The sequence below is a fragment of the Drosophila rhopaloa genome, unplaced genomic scaffold (genome assembly GCF_018152115.1).
Source record: "Drosophila rhopaloa isolate 14029-0021.01 unplaced genomic scaffold, ASM1815211v1 contig_182, whole genome shotgun sequence".
Classification (NCBI taxonomy): domain Eukaryota; kingdom Metazoa; phylum Arthropoda; class Insecta; order Diptera; family Drosophilidae; genus Drosophila; species Drosophila rhopaloa.
Window position 1 is genome coordinate 174,100 of NW_025335064.1, and position 25,867 is coordinate 199,966.

The window sequence follows — 25,867 nt, forward strand, 5'->3', positions numbered from 1 at the left end:
AGAGTTGTGCACGTCGTCTCCAAGCTGATCCTTTATAGTCACCTTTGTAGCGATGAACAGATCTTCCAGCTCGGCCCGGTAGTTTAGCTGTTCCTCGGTTGAGTCGAGTGCCTCGATTTCGGTTTGGACGGCCATGATTTGTTTGAAGTAGGCCTCCAAAATAGTTAGTCGACACGTGAGTTCGGCTGGCGTCAGCGCTGCATTTGGTTTCTCAACCTTCTCCGTCTTGGCGACTGCTGCTCCAATGCGGGAAATGCTCCTGCTTATGTTAGATCGCTTTTGTTTTAATACGTCTAGCGGTGTGGGACACATAGTTATTGTGATTTACTTACAATAAGCCCTTGTAAAGTGTATGTAATTATAAATTAAAGTTTCTGGTGTGTGGTTATAGACGTATGCTGCCAACTTGTGTAGTTCAATATCTGGCAGCGCTTTGGTTCCGCAATGAACCAGTTCCAGGTTGATGCGTTGCGCGGTGACTGCTATTGGCACTCGTGGTGACTGTACGCGTGTACAGTGGACTTGCAGGTTTAAACCAAAAGGACTACAGTGACGGCGGAATGAGACCAAAGGAGACTCAGCGATTGGCGTGAGCGCTCTGGCAGCGTTGGCACTGATGACGTAACCTTACCGTTGTGGCGTTACGTAGTCCAGCAAAACGGTTTTCCAGGTTAGAAATGATATTGTCGATGGGGCGATGGAGATTCGGCTCCACAATCGAGAATATAAGTGGCGTAGCTGACTGGGAACAGCGTAGCGTAATCCAGATCTTCTGAGCAACCCGCGCCTTCCAACGATGGTGTATGGGGGTTGTACTGCCGTGTCTACGGATGTAAGTGTGCGTGTGTCGTTAGGTGAACGTTGAGCAGCGCATCACATATGTATGAAGTAGCGCGAATCGTAACGTAACAATGCGCGGCGTACGGAATTAACTTTGGGCGATCAGGTTGACTTGAACACTAAGGATTTTTTTTTTTTAATTTTTTAATTTTTTAAATTAACTAGCCTGCCCCACGTTGGGCGCCAAAATGTTTGATGGAGCAGGAGCGTTTTCCTGACCCACATGAGACTGTAGGGAGTCGGGGGGATAGTTAAGTTAATGAAGCAAATCCAACCGTCTTGTCGCAGTACCAAAATTGAACTCTTTATTCTTACGTTGGATAATAGCCTTCGTGGCCAGTGTGGTGAATTACATGAGAGCGAGAACTTAAGCTTTACCACTAAGAGCGCAGCTCAGGTTAACAAATTAGATCCATACACTTCAAGACAGATTAATACTTCAAAATTACATTCATGTTTTTCTCAAGATTCAATAGTGGCCCAACAAATTCCATTTGGAATTTTTACAATATGGAATCTATCTATAAAGTCGATGAATTGTCGACCCTATCTACGTCAAAAATAATGAGATGGCGCAAGGCGCAAAGCCTAAAATTAACTTTAAATATTTGTTTCTAAAGGGGAACACCCGTTTTGATATAGGTACCGATTGATTTTTTTTTCCGAAATAGGTTTACTTCAATTTAATTTTTTCTGTTGATTGATACTCATATTTATTTATATCTACCGGGTCCAAAGCTTAATTTTAAAAAGACCCGATTTGATATAAGTACCGATTGATTTTTTTTTTCCGAAATAGGTTTACTTCAATTGAATTTTTTCTGTTGATTAGTAGATTTTATACCGCTTTAAATATAGATACTCATATATATATATATTTATATAAATAAGTAATTTTAAAACTTTACATTTAAAATATATATATATTTTTAGGACTCAATTGATCAGTGGCGACGTGTTTTTGAAGTATCCGCGATTATTTCAATATTGACTTATGCTGTTTATCAGATTTTCGGAACTGCTGAAATACAATCTTGGAACAAGGAACTACCTACACATGACGATACAGATGAAGGAAAGATATTCTCGAAACCAAAAGAAGATTTGGATAAAAATTTCAGACCGACTTGAAAAAAGTACTTAAAATAATGCCCTGCTTATACCATTAAAAAATATTTTGTTACTTTTTGTTTGACGACTTTGAATGTAATAATAAAAAATCTAGCCGTTTGTACAGTTTAATGATTTAGCATCTCACTACCAACTAATATACCATGTACACTATGTCAAATTATTAACATTATAGGGGCATCTCTTTCGCCTTTAGCCCTTCTGCTAATTTACATAACCGATGGGTAGAGTTAGCATAAGCTTCCGATTAATTGCGTGGGTCAGAAATTTTAAACTTCGGTCGGAAAATTTATATGTAGTGACAAACTTTCATCATGATAACATAAATCCCCCAAGCAACTTTGAGACCATTAAAGCCAATTTTAAATAATAAGCCTCAAGAAAAAATCTCATCTTGATAAAATCATCCACCCAAAAGAGTATAAATTGGTACCAATACCAGTAATTTGTTATAAACAAATTATATATCTTAATATTTAATTGTCAATTATTGAAAATGATTTACGGCGCAGCCGTGTATCGTACAGCACGCTGCACGAGAAGAAAATATAGTTAAAAGTCCGGGAAAAAAAAATTGATCAGTTAATGAGGTCAGTATTAATCGTTTAAGGAGCGGCAGAGAGTCAAGATTTGAGATTATAGGAAAAAGGGTATTTTAGTCAGTTGGCTAGGAAATGGTAAATCAAGAGTAGATTAAATTATTCTACTAGAATAAGAAAGTGAAGCAAAAAGAAGAAAGATATGTACTGATTCAATTCGACCAATTTGTATTCCGTAGTGTGGACTCCAGACGGAAGACCCATACGCCAGAATCGGAGGGACTAGCGAAATAAATAAAGTTTTAGTAACATAAGGATCATCGAATTCTTTTGACCACCTTTTAGTAAAACTAAGCACTAGAGAAGTGAAGATCGTTATAAATAATGTAAAAAGAGGCGGACCCAAATGGCTCCCTTGTGGGACACCGGATGTAACACGGAGAAGTTTAGAAATATAATTTTTAAAAAGGACCCTTTGTGAACTGCCATTCAGGTAACTTGAGATCCATGTACGGAGATCAATTGGAAAGCCTAACAAGTCAAATTTCCAAATAAAAAGTAAGTGATTTACAGAGTCAAATGCTTTACTAAAGTCAGTGAAATCGACGTCTGCTTGAAAACTACTACTGAAGGTCTTGATCACCAATGCAGTAAGAAGGCTAGTAATTTAATAAATCAGTGTGGAGACGGAGTAATCATTGATCTACAAATTGCTATTTTTTAATTATTTTGAAGACTAAAGTGAAAAAAATTGCTATTTTTTAATTATTTTGAAGACTAAAGTGAAAAACACAATTTTTTGGGAATTAAACGGGTAATTTGTCATTGTAAAATCAAAATTATGAACAAAAGAAAACTCGACAGCCTTACCTTGTAAAATATGTACAAAAATAGTGCTTAAAATTTCAAAAGGATCGATGCAGGAGTTTTGAAGTTATGAGGGGCACCGACTTTTAAATGGGAACTTTTCAGGAGAGCGATTTAAAGTTTTGGACACCCAACAATCGAATATAAAACGAGCTAACTTACCTACGTTCAACTGCTCATAACTTCGGAAGTTTTACTCGGATCAATCTAAAATTTTAACGCAATATTCTTCAAATGTTGTACATTCAGAAGAAAAGATAAAAAATAAAAAGCCAACAAAAATTTTTAAAACCTTAGCCCCCCTTTCGCAGAGATGTGATAGTGTGGAAACATTGCAACTAAAGCTGGATCGTCTAGTAGACACTTTCAACGTTTAATGGAGCTCTTCGATGATTTAGTTGCAGGACCAGTCAAACATTTTGCTATCAATTACAGTGGAACGTCTATTTGAGCGACAAAACTAACTTCTGAAACGAATTCATACCTCATGGGAAGCAGCTAATTTAAGGTTTGAGAAAATTCGCATTCCCACATTTTCTGGAAAATACGAGGATTGGAGCCAATTAGTGATTTGTTCTTAAGCTCAGTAGATAATACAGAAAAGCTTTCGAAGTGCCAACAGTTTTATTATCTGAAATCTTATTTAGATGGGGAAGCACATTCCTTAATTAAACATATTGCCTGTGAGGAGTTAAATAACTCCGAACAAATAAAAGCGAAGCCCTATAATACCAAAGCCTTTCAGTTGCTGGATACGCTGTGAATGCGCGTAGTAACGGCACTGTGGGAGAAGAGAGATTGGAGAATGCAGCTGGTGAGAGTTTGGAGAGGACGAGGAGAGAGAGAGAGTTTGGAGAGATGGAATAACGGTAGAAGACGGTGGACTTTGGACCCTACTACAGTGCCGTGCGCAAAGACGAAAAAAGAGAAGCCGACAATTAACGGGATAAGCCGGCCTATATAAGCAGGCCGAGCGCATGAAGCTGGATCAGTCGATCACGAGGAGACAATCCATCAAGATCAGTAGACAAGCAGCAAATCAGTAAACAACACAAGTGAAGTTAACAATAGGAGGAAGCAGAGCCGCGTCGAGTCAACAAGGAGCAAGATAGCTACATCAAGACGCTAATCGTTCGATCTTTTGTTCAGAATTTTCTTTCGTCGCCAACCGCTACCAATTTAAATATCGCTGAGTTACGTATGGTAATTGACTCTGCCGACGAAGGTATCTGAGGCCTACACGGTCTGAACTGTGACAGCCGCGATTTGTAGCTAATTCATATTTCGCTATCAAAGCTAGACCACGGAATCAAACAAGCTTGTGCTAACTGTAGTGTGTCGTCTTCTTTTCGCTCATTGTGATACTTTGAAGTCCTGTCAGGATATACTCGTAATGCAACCCTCAAGACCATGCAAGTAGATCAAATCAGTCTTCACGCGACTGTATATATTGTTAAGGACAGCACAATATATATGCATGTACCAGGGATACTAAGCCTCGGTTTTGTTGCCTGAGTCGATCGCATCAAGTCAGGGTTTGAAATTCTTCGTACACTTTCCGTCAGTGCAACGCTAAACATCACACGCTAGTCCACCCGAAGGAGTCAAGATCAGTTCCGTTGGCTTCCGCCCATATGTCTGGGGCTGAGTCACGCATGCTCGCATCTAAGTTGTTGGTTTAGGTGCTAACCCGGCTGGAGTTAGCCGAGGTCGAGCCAGCTTCACTTTGCTGGCTTGATTATGAGTTCTCTGACTTCTTTCTTTCAGCATGTCAAATCCAGCGCTCCTATCTGGAACAAGATTCGCAGCTTACCGTTAGCTGACCCGATGTTTGGAGCGCCGGGAAAAATCAACGTTATTTTATCGCACTACATACTAAGTTTGGTTGGGTTATTACAGGCAGCTATAATGATTGTAATGAGTCATCCACGCTTACGAAGATTTTGATTCCTTAGTTTGATTATTGATGGCCATATAGCAGGTCCATCCGAGCAAAGCAACGATTGACGCCAGTGATCCTGCAGAACAACATTTTCTGACAACGCATGCTCGCCGAGAAGATGGTCTATACATTGTCCAGTACCCATTCAAGGAACCCACTCATGCTACTTGGCTCTACGTTGCCACAACGCATTAGAACGGATATTCCGAAATTTCCCTGCACTAAAACAAGAGGATGTTAATTTCATGGATGATTACTTGAAAAGAGGACACATGGTATTGGCCGCTTTCTCGGCCAGTTAAAACTGCCTTCTTTTGGAGCTTCGTTTGCCTAAAGGTTTGGCCGGATGTAGTTCCCGTTGCCCATGTTATATAAGCCTGGTTTTTGTGTTTTACTCTTCTCCTTTATTTGAGTCTTGCATAGTCGCTTCCAGAATTCATAGTGAAAAAGTATCCTAAACTTTGGAATGTCAAAAAGGAAAGACAGTGCCAAAGAGAGAGAACGAAAAGAGCGCGTGCTTTCTAGTTAATCGATACATCGTTAAAATAAAGTGATTTAAACATAGTGATTTTAACAAGTTGGTTTTAGGTAGTTGTATAAACAATTATCAGGGAGATTTACTAAGTAATTTGTCTCTGGCGGAGGTGTTCTCCTCCAACATTCTCCCCGCGTTGAAATGTGTAGATTTCAAATAATTATTCCGGAAGAGGAGCCAGCTTTAAAACTCCTTTGACTGTCTTGATTTCGGCAACGCGAACCTTTCCATCGTGTCGTGCAGCTAACGGCCAATGTTGCGCTGGGATATTGTCCTCGTGGACGATGACTAGTTGTCCGACAGCCAGATTTTGTTCTTCCTTGGTCCACTTGCTGCGTTGTTAAAGATTGTAAACGTAGTCCCGATGCCAAAGTGACAAAAACTGTAGTTTGAGGTAGGTCACCCGTTGCCATCTGTCCAGATACCGCATTTCCTTTTCAGGAGAATCCGATGAATTGTGCAGCAACGCCTCTGGTGCCCATGTTAACTCAGTTCCACCAACGTTTTCGATGATTTAACGGCGGCCCCCAGAAGACGCCTAAGTGTGGTGCCCTGGGGCGTATAAAACAGAATTGAAAGCCTTTTATCGTGCTGTAGGTTTTGACTAAATCAACCTTTCTCGTAAAAGAGACAACATGATTTTTGGACCAGCATGAATGTAGGGAAAGGCTTCCGTTGGCTTTGTGAATTTATTAACTAATTCTACACCATTTATTCATTGTTCAATACAGTTCTTTTATACAGTTTTATATTTAAGTTTACACATTACTATTACTGAATCACACGGGACCTTCCTCTGCTGATGCTCAATCTCTCCTCTTTCTCGCGCACTTTTTACGCTTTTTCAACACTAAAGAAAATGTTATGTAACAGAACAACTGATCTGTTATTACCAAGCTTTCGGGTCTTCCGCACAAAGTTTTGTCAATGTAGTGATGACAATCCTGTTGATACGCTCCACTTGACCGTTGCCACGTGGCACTTCTGTGGCTTCCAACAAATGCTGGAAATTGTTTTCCTTACAGTATTCCTTGAAAACATTGGCTGGGAATGCCGTTCTACGATCTGTGATTGTACGACTTGGATTACCGAAAACTTCAGACTGCCTTGCTAATCTATCCACTATTTCGTCAGTACTTTTAGTGGGGTAAAGCCACACAAATTTAGAGAAAGAGTCGACGACTTCTAAAACATGTACTGTTTTTTTGTCATATCCTTGGGGCCAATGTGATCAATGTGATAGGTCTCTAACGGCTTGTCTGCCTTGTTTATCGCGTTTAAGAAGCCCTTTTTTTCCCATACTTAGCCTCGCCAACTATGCACTCTACACAGGACTTCACGATAGCTTCTTCTCTAAATCAGGGATGTAATTATTGCGTGCACCAAGTCGATTGTTCTTTTGACGCCAAAGTGACCTTGTTGGTGAGCTGTGTTGATTATTTCTCCATGGCTGATGGGATTACTATATGCTCTTTTATAGGATTCATTTATAGGATTCGTGCTTCGGATAGAAGTCGTCGTAAGTATTTTTTTCCAGGACCTTACAAATGGCTTTTATCCGTTTATCCTGACGGTGAGCCTGTAGAATTCGATGTCTGAATGAATCTTGGAGCTACAAGGTATGTACGCGGCTTAAAGCATCGACATGTTTCATCCTTGTTCCTGGACGGTGCTCTATTATGTACTCAAAATCTTGTAAAAATATGGCCCAACGAGATACTTTCACTGGGACATCACTCTTCCGCATGGTTATAGCAAACACATTGCAGTCTGCGACGCACAAGTCTTCTCGTAAACCTTAAGTTTCTCACGAAACTCCTTAAGATTGGACTGTCTGGCAGTCTGGTAACTTTCTTCGTCCAAATTCGACTGATTCGCCAACGCAGTCATACTGTAGAAGTATTCTATCAGACATTCTTTCTGGGTTTTCTTCCTATTTTCGAGCAACTTGTGCACCTGTTTTGCTGTAAGCTTTTCTCCAAATTCATTTTTTAGAGCTTTTTTTAGTGTATCCCAATCATTTATTCCTCGTTGGCTACACAAGAATAATTTTGCAACTCCCTTTACCAACTGTCTGCCGTAAATGAATTTTTGAAGATCAGTCCACCCAACTGTAATGGAATTATGATCAAAATCTGCAAGCCACTCATCAATATCTGGAGAACCATTTCCAGTGAATGCCATGACGAAGGGTTGAGTATTAGAAGAATTTGCCCCTACGTCGTCAGTTTCCTCGTACACTGAGTCCTCTGAACCTTCTGCGTTTTCCTGCTGGTCGATGTAGGAGATGAGTCTTTCCTGTAATGCTGTTTTTAGGCCAGAACTAGAAAACTAGAACTAGAGCTATGCAGCAGAAAATCGGGTGATCTCTTCAACATTCATATTTTCAAAACTTACAAACTTATTTTATTTCGTTAACCAAACAAATATGTACTTTTTACTTTTCTCTTAAATTAATCAATAAAAGCAATTTAAATGGGTATAAAATATTGTTTACATTGCATAAAAATTATTTGTTTAACTTCCAATTCGGTATTTCAATTAAATTATACTTGCAAACCGTCTGCTGTCTCTCGTCTTTTGTTGCTCATCTCTGATATTTACCACTGCTTTTCAACTGCCTCTTCACTCGCGCCTTTAATATCGCCTTCAATTGTCTTCAATCACCTTCAACTCCAGTGGCGTCACTTTGCCGCCACGTCTCAATCACCTAATCTGGATCTCTGCTTCGTCGTGATCTCTTCCAGTTCTTCTCCTGGTCAAGTTGTCGCTTCAGCCATTATTGTCGCTCTCTGCGACAACGGATTGTATAAACGCCTTTCGTTGTCTTCCTTTAGGCATTGCCACAAAACCAATTTGTGACGGTTTGTCGTTGTCGGGTGGCTCAGGGATGGCCAGGGTTCGTCACAAGAATTTGTTTGTGTCAGGCGTGGTTGCTGAAAGAGAGTTCCGACCCAGCCCAGAGTATAAGTCGTGGGGAATTACTTAGTAATGGAATTAGAACTAGGTTTTTATTTCAGTAAGTATCTTGACAATTTATTAACAACTAACGAATTCTCCGGATTGGCGGGGTGCCGCCCTTGCAGCCTTCGCTTCCTTCTTACGCTTAAAATACCTGGTCTCGGGAGCCGTCCAGCTGCTCGATAGGACCAGCACGGGTTGGGTTACCTGAAATGAGAATAGGGTGCCTGGGGACCCTGAAGTCGGCCACGAGCGAGAGAGATCTATTTAGTGCTTGGGGACCCGAAAGTCGACCGCGAGAGAGAGAATGTTGCTTGGGGACCCTGAAGTCAGCCACAAGAGAGAGAATTTGTTGCTCGGGGCCCCTGCAGTCAGCCACAAGAGAGAGAGAATTGGTTGCTTGGGGACCCTGAAGTCAGCCACAAGAGAGAGAATTGGTTGCTTGGGGACCCTGAGATCAGCCGCAAGAGAGAGAAGTTGGTGCTTGGGGACCCTGAGGTCAGCCGCAAGAGAGAAAAGTTGGTGCTTGGGGACCCTGAGGTCAGCCGCAAGAGAGAGAAGTTGGTGCTTGGGGACCCTGAGGTCAGCCGCAAGAGAGAGAAGTTGGTGCTTGGGGACCCTGAGGTCAGCCGCAAGAGAGAGAAGTTGGTGCTTGGGGACCCTGAGGTCAGCCGCAAGAGAGAGAGAAGTCAGCCGGTGGACCGTGCCGTAAGGAGGTGTGATCCTAAAATCAGACTTCTCCTAGGGATACCTTCAGATCGGCAAGCCGGGAAGGTTAGAGGGAGGAATGAATTTGATCGAATGATCTAATCCACCCAAAAATGACTTTGCTGATTACCACCACTGGGGAGTTGCCTCTGCACCCTTAGACGGTTGGCTGCTAAGTGCCTTTCCATGGCCCGTGGCCCGTCTAATATAGGGCTCGGCGAGATCTAGTGTGCCCGTCGTCTGTGTGATTTGCCGGGCTAAGTGTGACCATCTCTCTCTCGGTCTAGTGTGCCCCTATATGCGCGATCGTTGGAGCGCGCGCGTTCTCGGTTTGAATTTGAAATTAAATACTTCTTTTGTTTTATGCTTTTATTCTTATTTATTTAATTCATTTAATTCATTATTATTCATTACGTAGTTCGCCCTATTTTCAATTACTCTCCAAATCTTCTCTCCATCTTTCACCAGCAAGCGCTGCTGCTTTCTGGGTTTCTTCCCTACCAGCTTCTCCTTAATACCGTTCTTGGCTGTTCTGGACAGTATTGCTCCCTCCGGTAGTGTCCAACCCTCGTCGTTAGACTCCTCCTCGTGGAGCTCTAGAATGTCACTATCCGGTGTCTCGGTTGCCCGGTCTCGGTTGCCGGTGTCTCAGTTGCCCGTTTGGCTGTTGCCTTGCCTGGACTGGATACTCCCGGTTGGTGCCGTGGTTTTCATTTTTGCCGGTACTGTCCTCTTCCGAGCGGTTCCCGCCATCGGTACTGGCTCTATGAGTTTTGCCATCGTTTGTGCCGCCCGTAACTTTGCGTGTTTGTCCCGGAATCTTCGCGCCGCCTCCGTGAATTTGTTCATCTTTTCTGTAATGAGACAAATGTTTGTGTTAGGCTTAACGTTTAGTTTTGGTGTAGGATGTAGTGTTGTGTTATGGTTATGGTGTAGTGTTGGTTTACGTTTAGGGTATGGTGTAGTGAGATGACTAATGTTATATGAGTTGTGTGCTGTGGAGTAGTGGCATTTGTGTAATGTTTGGTTATGTGTATTCAATGATAGATTGTGCTTTTTATGTGTTGATAGTGCATCGTGTTCGTTCTGTATTGTATTTGTTCCTTCGTACTGTTTGATGTTTCCGATGTATACTCTCTTTGTTTTTCGGGTGTTCTGGTCTCTCGCTGTCATAATCACTGGTGACACGAAATTGGTTACCTTCCAGGGGCCGTCGTACTTTGGTGCTAGTTTGGCGTTAAATTTTTCTGCCGCTTTTGACAGATAGTGCGTCTTGCACCATACCAAGTCCCCGACATCTGGTTTCCAGTCCCTTTTCCGTAGATTGCAGTGATGTTTTTGTTGTTCCGCGGCTTCTTCTGTATACTGTTGAAGATAAATGATTCAAATTCAAAATTACCCGCCAAGTCAGAGGGCGCTTTAAATATCATATCGATTGTATCGATATGAAAACATAAACACATAACCAAAAAGCTGTCGAACAGAGTAAATAAACACGAGTTTGAGTTTCGAGAAATATCGTTTATTTACTGGCCTAAATAACTAAATAAGTAAAAGTTATAATAGGTTATGGGCCCAGGAACGTTTTGTTCAGTTTAAAGTAAAAGAAAAAAAATAAATTTTGCTCGATTACGATGGATTTGGCGAAGCACGTCACGAAGCTCTCAGGCGCGACCGATTGGCCAATTTGGAAAAGACAAATTAGGGACCTGATAGATTATCACGACGGTGCTCTCGACGCGTTGGACGGAAAGATCGTCAAACCGGATCCATTGCCAGAAGGTGCCTCAACAGCAGATGGAAAGAAGCACAAGGAGAAGAGCGACTTTTTTCGTAAGGCCAACAGCTATGCAAAATCCATGATTACCACTGCGGTCACGGACTCGGTGTACCAGAAGATCATGGACAAGGAGACAGCACACGATACGTGGGAAGCCCTGAAAAATCAGTTTGAAGCAACAGCGAAGGACCAGGTATTCAGGATATGCAACGAGTTTTTCGCTTTCTCTTGGAATCCAGGTAACGATGTATCAACCCACATAGCAAAATTGCGTAGTCTATGGAACGATTTAAATCAAGCTTTGAAGGCTAAAAATGAAACTGAGCTGCCAGATTTGATACTTGTTTGTAAAACGCTACATATTTTGCCGAAAACCTTTGAAACGTTCCGTCAAAGTTGGTTGCTCTTGACAAAAGAAGAAGAAAAGACTTTTGACGAATTAACTAATCAAATTGTCATGTTTGAGAGAAATTTTAAAACAAAAGAAAATGACGAAAAGGAAAGCCAGGAGGCTTTTTCTACCACAGCAAAAAAGGAGCATCGCCAGGATTCAGGAGCATCTGGTCGGAGATTCGATACCTGCCGCTACTGCAAGAAAAAGGGGCACTGGATCAGTAACTGCATCAAATGGAAAAAGGATGGACGTCCGAAGCCGAACTACCAGAATGATGTACAAGGAAATTGTGCAGAACCAACGTTAACTCTCGTCTCAGTCCACAATGGAGTGTTTGCAGCAGAGGCAAACTCAGAGGTCGACTGGTGGATAGACAACGGTGCAACAAAACACGTTGTGAAGACTGCGAAGTATTTCGAGCATTTTGAGAATCCGAGTTGGATCAGAGCAGCTGGAAATGAAACCTTGTCAGCTTTGGGCCAGGGCACAATCAAAGTCAAAACGATTGTCAATGGAAAAATTCTTTTTCTTTCTTTGAAAATTTATGGTTTGTTCCCAATATAACGAAGAACCTGTTTTCAGTTTTGGCTGCCCAAGACAATAATCCAAGTAGTCGTTTCGAGTCGTCAGCAACCGAGTGCACCCTCAAAATAAACGACAAGATTGTCCTCGTTGGAGCCAGAGAAGTTGGAGGAACACTCTACAGAGCAGCGATCGAGCCCATACTTCCAGAACGAAACGTCGATGTCAACGTCGCAACTTCAGGAACTTCAATTCTCCAACTCTACCACGAGAGGTGGGGACATCAGGACAAGAACCACATCAAGGACTTGCTCAAAAGAGAAATGGGCATTCAAGTCAAGCTCGAGAGTAGCTTTTGCGAGCCTTGCATCCTTGGAAAGACGCATCGATTGCCATTTGGAACGAGGAAACCAGCGATGAAGCCAGGGGAACTGATGTCAGGCGATGTTTGCGGCCCAGGATTCTTTCCAGAAGAAGAGGTATCTGGTAGTTTTTAAGGATCATTTCACCAGGTTTCGATATGGGTACATCGTCAAGCAGAAATCAGAGGTCAAGGACGTGCTGCGACACATGGTTTCTCACGCCAAGCAACAAGGGCACACAATTCGAGAATTCCTGAGCGACAATGGAGGAGAATTCGACTGTGCAGGAGTGAGAGAAACTCTTCAGGAAGCTGGTATAACTTTTCGACTCACCGCTCCGTATACTCCAGAACAAAACGGTGGTGTCGAGAGAGAGAATCGAACAATAGTCGAAATGGCGAGAACTTTCAAGTATTCTAATCCAGAAATAAAATTTCCAGAAGCAATTTGGGCCGAGTTGGTTAGCACAGCAGTCTACGTTCTCAATAGGACGGGCAAATCTTCGTTGAAGGGTCTGAGCCCTTACCAACTTTGGCTGGGCAAGAAACCAAGAATCAAACATCTTCGAATCGTAGGATCGACGTGCTATGTACACATTCCATGCCAAAAAAGGAAGAAGATGGACGAAAAAGCTGAAAAGGGGTACCTGGTGGGTTACGACGGCGATGAGAGGTATCGCATTTACTTACCAGAGAAGCACAAAGTAGTCGTGTCGAGGGATGTAAAATTTCAAGAGAAATTCAGCAACTGTGAACCAGGCGTCAACCTACCTTTCCAAGATTTTGGATCCAAGGACGTCGTAGAAGACAAGGAAGAAGAAGACGTGAGCTTGCACCAGAGCGAGGACGAAGACTTGAAAGAAGACACAGCCGAAACAGGAACCGAAGACAATTACGAAACTGGAAATTACGAAAAGAAAACAACAAGAGAAAAATGCAATCAATGCGGTTGAGGGATCGTTCGAAGTTGAAGGGCCGGAGCATCTGGATGACTACGTAGCAGCAGCCGAGAATTTTGTGCTGGAGAGTCCAGATTCCTTCCATGAAGCCATCAACAGCAACGTCGAGTGGAAAAAGGCAAAGGACAGGGAAATTGATTCCTTACATCAGAATGAAACTTGGAACTTGACAAGACTCCCCAGAGGATAGAAAGCACTTCCGTGCAAGTGGGTCTATCGAGTCAAAACCCACCCCGACGGAAGTATCGACAAATACAAAGCTCGCTTGGTCATCAAAGGATTCGCCCAGAGACGAGGGATTGATTACGACCAAACTTTTAGCTCTGTCGCAAGAATGGAAACAATCCGCTCAGTGTTGAGCGTTGCAGCCAAAAATGATATGTTTTTGTTCCAGTTTGACGTCTCGACAGCTTTTCTATACGGTGAATTGGACGACAAGGAAATTTACATGCAACAACCTGAGGGATACGAGCAAGGACAGGGGCTTGTTTGCAGATTGAAGAAGAGTCTCTACGGGCTTAAGCAAGGGCCGAGATGTTGGCAAGAACGCTTCGGAGGTTTCCTGCGGAAACACAATTTCAAGGTCAGCGAGGCAGATCCATGTCTCTACATCAGGAAAAGAAATGGCAAAAAGATTCTACTCGTTGTTTACGTAGATGACGGACTCGCCGCAGCAACAGATACGCAAGATTTGGAAGAATTTTTGGACGAGTTAAAATCAGAGTTCAAAATTGTCTCAAACAAGGCTGAGTGCTTCTTGGGACTCGAAATCAAGAAACAAGAAAATGGACTAAAAATTAGTCAACAAGGATATGCCACAAGGATTTTGGAGCGATTCAGATTCTCGGATTGCAAAGCTGTTTCAACCCCACTTCTCAAGAATTTGGAAATTACGACAGCAGGGAAAGAATCAGAGACGACTGCGTTCCCTTATCGCCAAGCCATCGGAGCTCTCATGTACCTCATGCTTGGAACTAGGCCAGACTTGGCTTTCAGCATCGGATTTCTTTCAAGAACGCTTGAAAATCCTACAAAAGAAAACATTGCACAAGTAAAGAGGGTTTTCCGTTACATTTCCGGAACAATCAACGTTGGGATAGTCTATCGGAAACAGAAGAAGGGAATCCTCGAATGCTACAGCGATGCTGACTTTGGTGGCTGCACGAAGACTGGGAGATCTACATCAGGGATCATCATCATGTTTGCCTCAGGAGCCATTTCATGGAAAAGTCAAAGGCAGGCCATGGTGGCCATTTCTACTACAGAGGCTGAGATCGTAGCAGCCAATGAAGCTGCAAAAGAAATAATTTGGCTTAAAAGATTGTTTCAGGAAATCGACAGATTGGACCGAGCCCCGATTCTCCAGGTCGATAATACTGCTGCCATGAGGCTGGCCCAAAACCCCGAATTCCATCGCAGGACCAAGCACATAGCCAACAAGCATTTCTTCATCAGGGAAAGAATTGCTGAGGGAGAATTTGGGATCGAACAAATCCCGACTGAGGAACAACTCGCAGATATGATGACGAAGCCGATCCTCAATACTCGTCTCCGGATTCTTTGCAACAAGATTGGACTCTTCTGAAGGAGAAAAACACCATTTATTTTTGCTTTATATAGAGTCATAAAATTTTCAAGTTTGTCAATTGAATTGTTATTTTTGAATTCTCACAAGGGAAAGTGTTGAAGATAAATGTTTCAAATTTAATATCAAATTAAATATCATATCGATTGTATCGATATGAAAACATAAACACATAACCAAATAGCTGTCGAAGAGAGTAAATAAACACGAGTTTGAGTTTCGAGAAATATCGTTTATTTACTGGCATAAATAACTAAATAAGTAAAAGTTATAATATATACTGCGTTGCCTCTTTTCGTACGCCTTTTAACCTGTTCCATCTTTGTTCTATATTTTCCTCCTGTAACCCCGATCCTTTTGTTACCCTGTCGAACATCGTGTTTGGTAATCTTAAGGGGGTCCCCTACTCTCGAGGCCCGAAAATGAAGGGTGTTTTCGTGGATGGATTGTAAAAAAACTACTGAACCGATTTTGAAAATTTTTTTTTTTTGCAATGTACATTTTTGAACATTAAAAAAATTCTTCTGTTGTACGAAAAAAACGAATATCGCGACCTTGGAGTGCCATCAAATGTCGCCATCTAAAGAACGCAGTTGTGACTTTTAGGTAACGATTTTTCCACATGGATGATCTGAAATCAAAAAACAGATATATTTTGTAATCGGAGTTACGTTGACTATGTTTTCCCGTGTACGATTTTTTTTATTTTAAAATTTATAAAAGTTATGCAACAATTTGTGAAAAATGTAGATTTTTACTGATTTTTTTTACCTATTAGAAGCTATGAAAATTGAACTAAACAAAATTTCGAAAATCGTACACGGGAAAACATAGCGATGTGTTTTCTGAACAATTGAAAAAAAAATTATTAAAATCGAACTATAACTTCTATGAAAAGGCTTACATGAAAGTTAAAAAAAAACACAACTTTCGGGAAATCGCGTTTAAAGATAAAGTACAGTGTAAAACATGATTATTGCAACTTACGCGTCAATCGGCTATACCGGGGCCGTAGAGTTGTCCCTCCTGATCATGCAGATGCTCCTGGTTCTCCACATTTTCCTGCCTCTGTTGTATTCGGGCCTGTTTTGCTGCATCACTCATTCTGCGCTCGGAGCGGTCTATACGTTCCTGGTCGAGTCGATTGGCACAACTCGCGCACGGGTACCTTCCGGTTCCCAGAAACATGACAAGGAATATGATTTGTACCAAACCCTTTCTGTGGCGTATTTTAAAAATTTGGAGAGTAGAGGACCCCCTTAACTCTTTCACGAATACTAGCTGTGCAGGGCTATATTTTGTAGATTCCGATACACTACTATTGTATGCTAGCATTAGCTCTGGTAAATGTTCGTCCCACGTGGTCTGATCCTCTCCTGCTAACTGTGCGATCATCGTTTTAACTGTTCGATTCGTTCGCTCGGTAGGGTTCTCCTGGGGCGTGTACGGTGCCGTCAACTGTTGCCGTATCCCCCATTTTTCCATGGCCTTTCTTGTTTTTCCTCCTGTGAACTGGACCCCATTGTCCGAGATCAGAGTTTTTGGTGATCCAACTCTCGCAATTACCCTTTCTCTAAAGACACGTAGGAATGCGTCCGCTGTAGCCTGTCTGATTGCTGCAAGTTCTACCCACTTCGAGAATTTGTCCACGATTACTAATAGTGTGGTGTTCCCGTGCTTTGATCTGGGTAGAGGTCCCACGAAATCCACACATATGGTTTCCCACGGTGCTTCTGCCACTTTTGTCAGCATCTTCCCAGCTTTTTTCTGTTGCGACACCTTGTATTTTTGGCAACACTCGCATTTCTGTATGTATTTCCTTACGTCCTTGTTCATTCGTGGCCATAAATATCGGTTCTTTACCCTCCTCAGTGTCTTGAACATGCCTAGGTGTCCTGCTTCTGTTGTACTGTGGTTTTCCGTTAACACCTGTTGAATTTCAGCTTCAGTTATGCACAATTTCCATGGTTGTGTGTCTCTCCGATTGCTACCCAGTTTATATAGCCTGCCTGCCTATATTTTGAATTCCGTGCTTTTTGGGTCTCGTTCCAGTTCCTTGTATTTTTCCTCAATCCATGTCTCCGTGTACTGTATTGTTTTTAACTCGTTCTGTGGTGCACTGGATAAGGCGTCTGCTACCGCATTGGAATGGTAGTACCCCTAGCGCCCATCTGGCTACTCTTCCCGACGGGCTTTCTATAGTGTTTAGCCACTTCAAAGCCAAGTCGTCTGTTATTACTATGAACCGATAGCCTTCGAGGTACATCTTATACTTGTTGATGCCCCAATATATTGCTAAGCATTCTTTTTCAGTTGCGCTGTAATTTTTCTCTACTTTACTCAACCTCCTGCTGGCAAACGCTATCACATGCTCCCCGTCCTCTCCGTCCTGCGTTAAGACCGCGCCTACGCCTAAGTCGCTGGCATCCGTTTGCAGTTTAAATTGCCTTGTGAAATCGTGGCATGCCAGTACTGGTGCCTTTGTTAGGCTCGTTTTCAGTTGGTCAAACGATTCCTGTTGTTCCTTGGTCCATTCAAATTTTTGTCCTTTCCTGATTAAACCTTGCAACGCTCCTGCCTGTTCGGTGAAATTTGGTATGAACCGTCGGTACCATGACGCCATTCCTAAAAAGCTGTGTACTTCCTTTGTGGATCTCGGCGCTGGTAAGTCTCGAATTGCCGCTACTTTGTCCGGGTCTGTCCGTATGCCCCGATCGCTTATGACGTGTCCCAGGTACTTTAGCTCCTTTTGGAAGAAGTGGCATTTGTCTGGATTAATCCACAGGTTCGCGTTCTGTCGTCTCCTGAATACCTCTGTTAGTTTCTCCAGATGTTCACGTTTGCTCCGGCCAATAACCACTATGTCGTCCAGATATGCAAATTCAAACTGTTCCATTTCTGGCCCTATTATTGAGTCCAGTGCTCTTTGAAACGTTGCTGGAGCTATGGTTAGCCCAAATGGCATAACTTTCCACTGGAACACTCCACGTCCGGGGACTGTGAATGCCGTGTATTGTCTACTATCCCTATCCATTGGGATTTGCCAGTATCCTGACTTGAGATCTATTGTACTGATGAACTTTGCCTCTCTTAACTGGTCCAATATGAAATTCATTCTTGGTACCGGATAGGCGTCTTTTTCTGTCTTGTCGTTCAGTAGTCGATAGTCCACACACATTCTCCACTCATTGTTCTTCTTTCTCACTAGCACTACTGGCGCGCTGTACGGGCTTCGTGAGGGTTCTATGAGTCCCAGTGCCAACAACTCGTTCACCTGTTCATTGATGATTGCCTGCTGTTTCGGATTTCGAGGATAGTACCTCTGTTTAATCGGTTTATCATCCTTGAGGTAAATCTTATGCTTTGTTATATTACTTGTTCCCTGCATTCCTTCAAATACTTGCCTTTGTGTCTCCAGAAAGTCCTGTACTTCCTTTTCGGATGATTCCCCTGTCGTGTCTTCTTGCTCTGTACTCGTCTCCGGTTGTTCTTCTTCGCCTCCGGGCTCTCTTATTTCCAGCTCTAAGTTTCCACACCTCAGCGTGCTGTGTACCCCTGCCAAAAAGTCCATCCCTAGCAGTATTCCTCCTGCTACTTCTGTCAGTATCATAAACGACACACTGAACAATTTTCCTCCAAATTGGACTTCTGCTGTCAACTCTCCTATCGCCTTCTGCGTCGTTCCGTTGGCCATTGTTATTTCTGCACGGGCTCCACACCATTTGCCCTGGTGTTTCAGATCTTGATATCTGTTTCTGCTTATAGCGCTCTTGGATGCTCCTGTGTCCACGATTCCTTTCGCTGTCCTGTTTCCGACCCTTATCCGGGCTACTATTTGGAACCCGTCGCAACACAACTGTTCCCCTGCTGCTGGATCTTTTGTTGCCGCCTGAGCTGCCAGCTTTATCTGCTCAGGCCTCCTGCGTTTCCCGGCCCTGCCCTGCAGCACTCCGTGGTTCTCGTACCGTTTTTTCCACAGACCCAGCGAAACAGCCTCGGTGGATTGTTGCACGTGCGTGCCCCATGTCCGGTTCCTCCGCGGCGCATGCATATCTCTGGTTTTAGCTGCTGCACAGGTTGGATTGCCAGTGCCCGGTCCTCTGCCTCTATTCCTTCTACCTCCTCCGTTAGTTTGAGGAACTTTACAGCTACAGCTTTATCTTGCTCCTGCTGTTTTTGTACACTCGGTCCAGTTTGGCCTCTTCTGAGAGTTTCGTGAATTGCATCAGTTTTCGTAGCCCCATTGCGTATTCTCTTACGGGCTCCGTTTCTCTCTGTTTCATCTGTGCAATCTGATTCTCCAACTGTTCCTCATACCTCGGCGGCAAAAAGTATTCTAGAAGTTCTGTTCTGAGCTGAGTCCATGTTACGATCCTGCTCGGCGTGGTGTTCCACCAATCACTCGCGATCCCCTCCAGGATGAATGGCATCGTCTGTATCAGCTGGTCTTTCCGTATTCCGTATCCGCCTGCCCACTGTTCCATTTTGCTTAGGAACTCCAGTGGGTGTGTTGTTCCTTGGTACCGGATGCCCCATCCGCGTACCCGGTCTATGACTTCTATTTCCATTTTTATTTCTGTCTTTCCTTCCGTTTCGTCCCCTCGACTTGCTCCTTTGATGTCCATTATCTCCTCCCTTTCCCTGGTTACCACGATCGCCGGAATTGTGTCCTTCGCCGGGCTTTTTTCTCTCCTATATTTTTCTGTCAGTTCTGCGAGTCTTTGTCTGACCGTTTCCGTATGATCCGTTTTTTTGGCGAACGCTGCCAACAAACGTCTTAAGTCTTCACTTTTTTCTGCCGTTCCTAATCCGAACTCTTCCGTGTATTTCGTTAGTTCGCTCTTTGGTGCCAGATATACCCAGCTCGACATTACTCCGCTGGTGTCGGTTTATCTCTTGCTACCACTTTAACCTGCTAGGGCGCCACTGTGACGGTTTGTCGTTGTCGGGTGGCTCAGGGATGGCCAGGGTTCGTCACAAGAATTTGTTTGTGTCAGGCGTAATTGCTGAAAGAGAGTTCCGACCCAGCCCAGAGTAGAAGTCGTGGGGAATTACTTAGTAATGGAATTAGAACTAGGTTTTTATTTCAGTAAGTATCTTGACAATTTATTAACAACTAACGAATTCTCCGGATTGGCGGGGTGCCGCCCTTGCAGCCTTCGCTTCCTTCTTACGCTTAGAATACCTGGTCTCGGGAGCCGTCCAGCTGCTCGATAGGACCAGCACGGGTTGGGTTACCTGAAATGAGAATAGGGTGCCTGGGGACCCTGAAGTCGGCCACGAGCGAGAGAGATCTATTTAGTGCTTGGGGACCCGAAAGTCGACCGCAAGAGAGAGAATGTTGCTTGGGGACCCTGAAGTCAGTTACAAGAGAGAGAGAATTGGTTGCTTGGGGACCCGGAAGTCAGCCGCAAGAGAGAGAAGTTGGTGCTTGGGGACCCTGAGGTCAGCCGCAAGAGAGAGAAGTTGGTGCTTGGGGACCCTGAGGTCAGCCGCAAGAGAGAGAAGTTGGTGCTTGGGGACCCTGAGGTCAGCCACAAGAGAGAGAAGTTGGTGCTTGGGGACCCTGAGGTCAGCCGCAAGAGAGAGAGAAGTCAGCCGGTGGACCGTGCCGTAAGGAGGTGTGATCCTAAAATCAGACTTCTCCTAGGGATACCTTCAGATCGGCAAGCCGGGAAGGTTAGAGGGAGGAGGAAGTAGTACGGGAACTAACTACAATGTATATAAGCGGCTAAGTGCTGCTAAGTGCCTTTCCATGGCCCGTGGCCCGTCTTATATAGGGCTCGGCGAGATCTAGTGTGCCCGTCGTCTGTGGGATTTGCCGGGCTAAGTGTGACCATCTCTCTCTCGGTCTAGTGTGCCCCTATATGCGCGATCGTTGGCGTGCGCGCGTTCTCGGTTTGAATTTGAAATTGAATACTTCTTTTGTTTCATGCTTTTATTCTTATTTATTTAATTCATTTAATTCATTATTATTCATTTAATTCATGCATTTATTCTTATTTATTGTGCGCGAAGCGTCACAAATTTTGGATTGAGATTGGCAAATTGCGCAATAAGTTTTGTAGCTTTGTAGTTTCAGAATTTCACAATATTTTGCAAAACTTGGTGGAATTGCGCAACATGAAAATTCTCAGCTCTTCTGGATGGTTTTTTAGTCGCTCTTTCTCATAATCACTTCAGTTTTATAACTTCTTAGTTTCTCCGTTTAGTTTTGCTAATTAGCTGCGATCGATGGATTTTTGCTTGGCCGCATATCACACTCAATTTGTACCTTTGTCGATTCATCCCGGACGAACCCCCAAAATTATAGACAAAGGCTTCCGTTGGCGTTGTGAATTTATTAACTAATTATACACCATTTATTCTTTGTTCAATACAGTTCTTTTATACAGTTTTATATTTAAGTTTACACATTACTATTTCTGAGACACACGGGACCTTCCTCTGCTGATGCTCAATCTTCCCTCTTTCTTTTTATGCTTTTTCAACACTAAAGAAAATGTTATGTAACAGAACCACTGAGCTGTTATAAAATAGAGCTTCCAATCCTAGTGAAGGTATTCCACATGCAATCGTGTAAACCGATGAGTTTTGTGGTATTAGAGCCTGGTGCTTTGAATTGAATGAGACATCGGCATTTTCAAGAGGGCCACCTACTCTGATCACATATACTACAGTTTTGACCAGCTAAATGATGGAGATGGGAAGGCAACGGCTTATTGTTTGCCAGAGCAGTCATTTCAACTTTTTAGTTCTCTTTCTGTATCAAAGCGACTGTTCTCCAAAACTTATCTAATGACTCGGCTGCTGAGATGTGAATATTCTTTATTACTGCGGATCTTATCATGCGATCAGGCTTTGCGTTGTTCACGCAGCGAAACTATGTTAATAATGCGTAGATAAGGGGACGATTTACTTATAATCGAATTCAAAGAAGATTCTGAGTTTGCGCTGTCTGTTTTGCTACATAAAAGAATTGCCCTAGTTCGTATTTCGATCGGTGGTGGAAGTGACTCTACCACATGGTGCTTTTTAGCTCAGCTGCACGGCAGGCGCGGGAAACAATATCCGCAGGATTCTTCTCAGATGGAACGTGCCTCCAAGCCGCCTGGATAGTGTGCTCTTCAAGTTCCAAAATGCGGTTGGCTACGAAGCAATTCAATTTTTATGCATGCATTGTGTGCTAATGCAAAACAATTTTGGAATCGGTCCGAACCGTAACTTGGTCGATGTATTTTTGAAGTTTTTCTGCGAATTTGCGCCAAGTCCTGCTTAGCAATAATGCTGCGCAAGGTTCGAGCTTAGGTTGTGATTGTACCTTTGTTGGAGCCACCTAGGTTTTTGCGACGAGTAAGTTCACTACGATGCAAACTTCGACGCAGTGATGCGGGATGTAATAATGCGGATTCCTGCGATCAGCATTCTCTATAAGAGACATGTGACTAAGGTTACTGTACTCGTTGATGAATTCCACATATGCCTGTTTTAACTGATCGTCGCGATCAAGTCTACGTTCTAGTGCTTTAAAACGCTTTACTGCATTTTCGTAGGAGGCTCCCAAGGAAGTCCAAGTTTGATCCTTCCATCTGGTTGTATTCTGGTATTTGTGCAAAGGTGTCTTTTGCAAGGACTTTCTTCTGATGTGTATTCGGGACTAACAAATTCACACCCTTCAATCTGCCAGAATTTCTTTACCACGAGGTCGAAGTGGATTTTATGTGACTCGTTTAAGAAAGGATCAGCTTACTGAACACCAACAGGTATTTTCCAATTTGAGGTATCGAACGATTTGTCGAGGACAAATCTTCTTGATGATAGCGAAGTTGGTCGACCATCTGATATCCGAGAAGCGGTCAGTGTGGCAAAGGCGTTGAACTTAATTCCTTGACTAGCACCACAAATACAATGACTTCTTGTACGACGCGATGCTTATCAAGGTGGAGATGCAACACACGATTTCCTCAGCTGATCCTAAAGAGCAGAGTGAGCCACATATTTTTTTTTTTTTTTTATACTTTATTCTTATTTATTGGATCTTCTCTATTACTTAAGAGACTAACAATAAGTTTTCAAATCTTAATCTATGTTACGTTAACTTATGTTATTGAAAAAGGGATGGGAAATCATTCCGCTGTAGACGGGAATGATAGCTTAGCCGGTTGAGTTGTCTGGCAAGCAGGTTTGGGTGATTTGATAATCTGTCTTCATATTTAATTTTTCTGGAAACAATTTCTTCTTTTACGGGATTTATATCCAGGTCTCTCTGGATGTTTGCATTGCGGATGTACCAGGGGGCTCCAGTTATTGTTCGTAGGGTCTTTGATTGTACTCTTTGAATAATTTCTATATTGCTGCTGCTTGCGTTTCCCCAGAGCTCGGAACCGTAGGTCCAGATCGGCTTTAAGCACGAGTTATACAGTAGTAATTTATATTCGAGTGGAAGGGGGGAGCGGTATTTCATGAGCCAGTGAAGGCTGCTGGCCTTTAGTTTTAAATGGGTCTTCTTTGCTTCTATATGCTTTCTCCAGGTAAGCCTCCTGTCTAGGTGTATGCCGAGATAGGTGACTTCGTCTGCTTGTGGAACCGGCTTGTTGTTTAGCGTCAGTGGTGGGCATTTCGACAAGTTTAGTGTAAATGTAATGTGTGTACACTTTTGCTCATTGACTTTGATACGCCAGTCTGCGAGCCATTTTTCTACAGCTACCAGGTGTTCTTTTAAATGGGCTGTAGCTGTTTTTGGGCATTTCGAGCGGCTGACAATGGCAGTGTCGTCAGCAAAGGTTGAGATGAGGGTCTGGCGGCTTGTTGGAATGTCTGCCGTGTAAAGGATGTACAAGATTGGTCCAAGCACACTTCCTTGGGGTACTCCAGCTTCGATGTTACGGATGGTTGAAGTAAAGGTTTTACATCTCACGGTGAAAACTCTGTTTCTGAGGTATGACTCAAGCAACTTGTGAGTGTTTTCCGGTAGGAGGGTTTTGATTTTGTATACCAGACCGTCGATCCAGACGCGATCAAATGCCTGTGATACGTCCAGAAATAAGGCACTGCAATATCGCGATCAAATGCCTGTGATACGTCCAGAAATAAGGCACTGCAATATTGCTTGTGTTCGAAAGCCGTGCGAATTTCAGATGTTAAGCGGTTTACCTGTTCGATAGTTCCATGCTTTTCCCTAAATCCGAATTGGTGCAGAGGGATCGTTCTGTTGTTTTGAAGATGTGTTACTAGATGAACAAGAAGCAGTTTTTCAAATAGCTTTGATAGACATGGGAGCAGACTGATGGGCCGGTACGAGGAAGGCTGGGATTTGTCTTTTCCTGGCTTCGGGATCATTGTAATGACAGACTTTTTCCATTGGTCAGGAAAGTAGCCCCATTTCAATATTGAGTTAAATATAAATGCGATGCATCTGACTGCGCGTGCAGGTAATTCAATTATCATTTTTGGAGAAATAAAATCGTGACCAGGAGCCTTTTTTTGGGTTTATGTGTTCTTTAATAGCCTTAAGTATTGTGCTGGTTTCAAGGGTAACTGGGGAGGACGGCGACGCTAGCGAGACATTCGGTAGAGTGAATTGGTTGGATGGCGGGTGGGGCTTGAAGACGTTTTCCAAGTGATGGGCAAAGGTGTTAGCTCTTTCTTCGTCACTGCGCGCCCAGGCACCTGTTTGTGATCGAATTGGCCAATCGGGATCTATTGGTGGCTGCATGTTTGGGTGCGCTCTCCATAGTGGGAATTTATTACCCGTCGGGGATAGTTTCGCAATGTAGGCCCGTTGGGCCTGGTTCTTTTCGGTAGAGAGGGCCTTTGACAATTTTCGAGATGCTTCATTAAGTCTTTTCTTAGTAGCTGGGGACCGATGAGTCTGCCAGTCTCTGCGAAGTCTACGTTTTTCAAGTAGGAGAGACTCGATCTGGATACTTGAGCGTCCAGTTCTTAGCGGGTTTGTGGATGAGGGTTCTGGCGTAGAATGTTTGGCGGCAGAGGACATTACGTCCGTGAGGTGTTTAAGCGACTTGTCAATGTCAGATTCAGAGGAAATTTCAGGATCAAGTTCGATGTGTGCACTTACATATTTTTTGTACTTCAGCCAGTTTGTTTTGTTTAATGTTAGATGTTGGGGGCGTTCCAGAAGCTGCGGCTGTTCAGATAGACAGAGGAGAACTGGCGAATGGTCCGATGTAAGCTCTTCTAAGGTTTTTATGTTTATCAGCCTGTGCGAGACTCTTCTAATAACAGCGAAATCGATAATGTCAGGTTGTTTATTTGGATCTGTGGGCCAGTATGTAGGCCTAGCTGGTGAGACAAAGTCAAGCGCATTACCAGGAGTGATAATAGCGTTGTATAATTGGCGGCCTTTGGGGTTGATAAGACGAGATCCCCAGTGGGGATGCTTTGAGTTATAATCACCGGCAGTTATAAAGCAGCGTCCTAGTGAGTTGTAGAAATTCATAAACTCATTTTCTGCAATACTGAAGCGTGGGGGGCAATATATGGCGGATAGGGTAAGTGGGCCGCCAATTAGGTTTATACGTAGGGATGTGGCCTGCAGGTAGTTAGTAGCGAATGTCTCCAAGGGATGATGTTTTATGCGTTGTTTTATGAGTATACCGGTACCTCCGTGTGCTTTACCGTCCGGGTGGTTGGTCGCGTGGAATATATATCCGATGATATGGAAGTAGTTTTTATTAGTTAGATGGGTTTCAGAAAGTAGCATGATATCGATATTGTGGCTGT

The 25,867-nt window shown here is 43.2% G+C and overlaps 1 protein-coding gene across 7 annotated transcripts in view; it reads left to right on the forward strand.

Annotated features, from left to right (window-relative positions):
- The window catches only part of LOC108039043 (sialin), a 155,540-nt gene extending 153,458 nt beyond the window's left edge, over nt 1-2,082 (forward strand). For all 7 annotated transcript variants that reach the window (XM_044459239.1, XM_044459236.1, XM_044459233.1 and 4 more), the window contains one exon: nt 1,774-2,082. In XM_044459239.1, the coding sequence (XP_044315174.1) occupies nt 1,774-1,971 (198 nt within the window). In that variant the 3' untranslated portion in view covers nt 1,972-2,082. The remainder of the gene's footprint in view (nt 1-1,773) is intronic.
- The last annotated feature ends 23,785 nt before the right edge of the window (nt 2,083-25,867 follow it).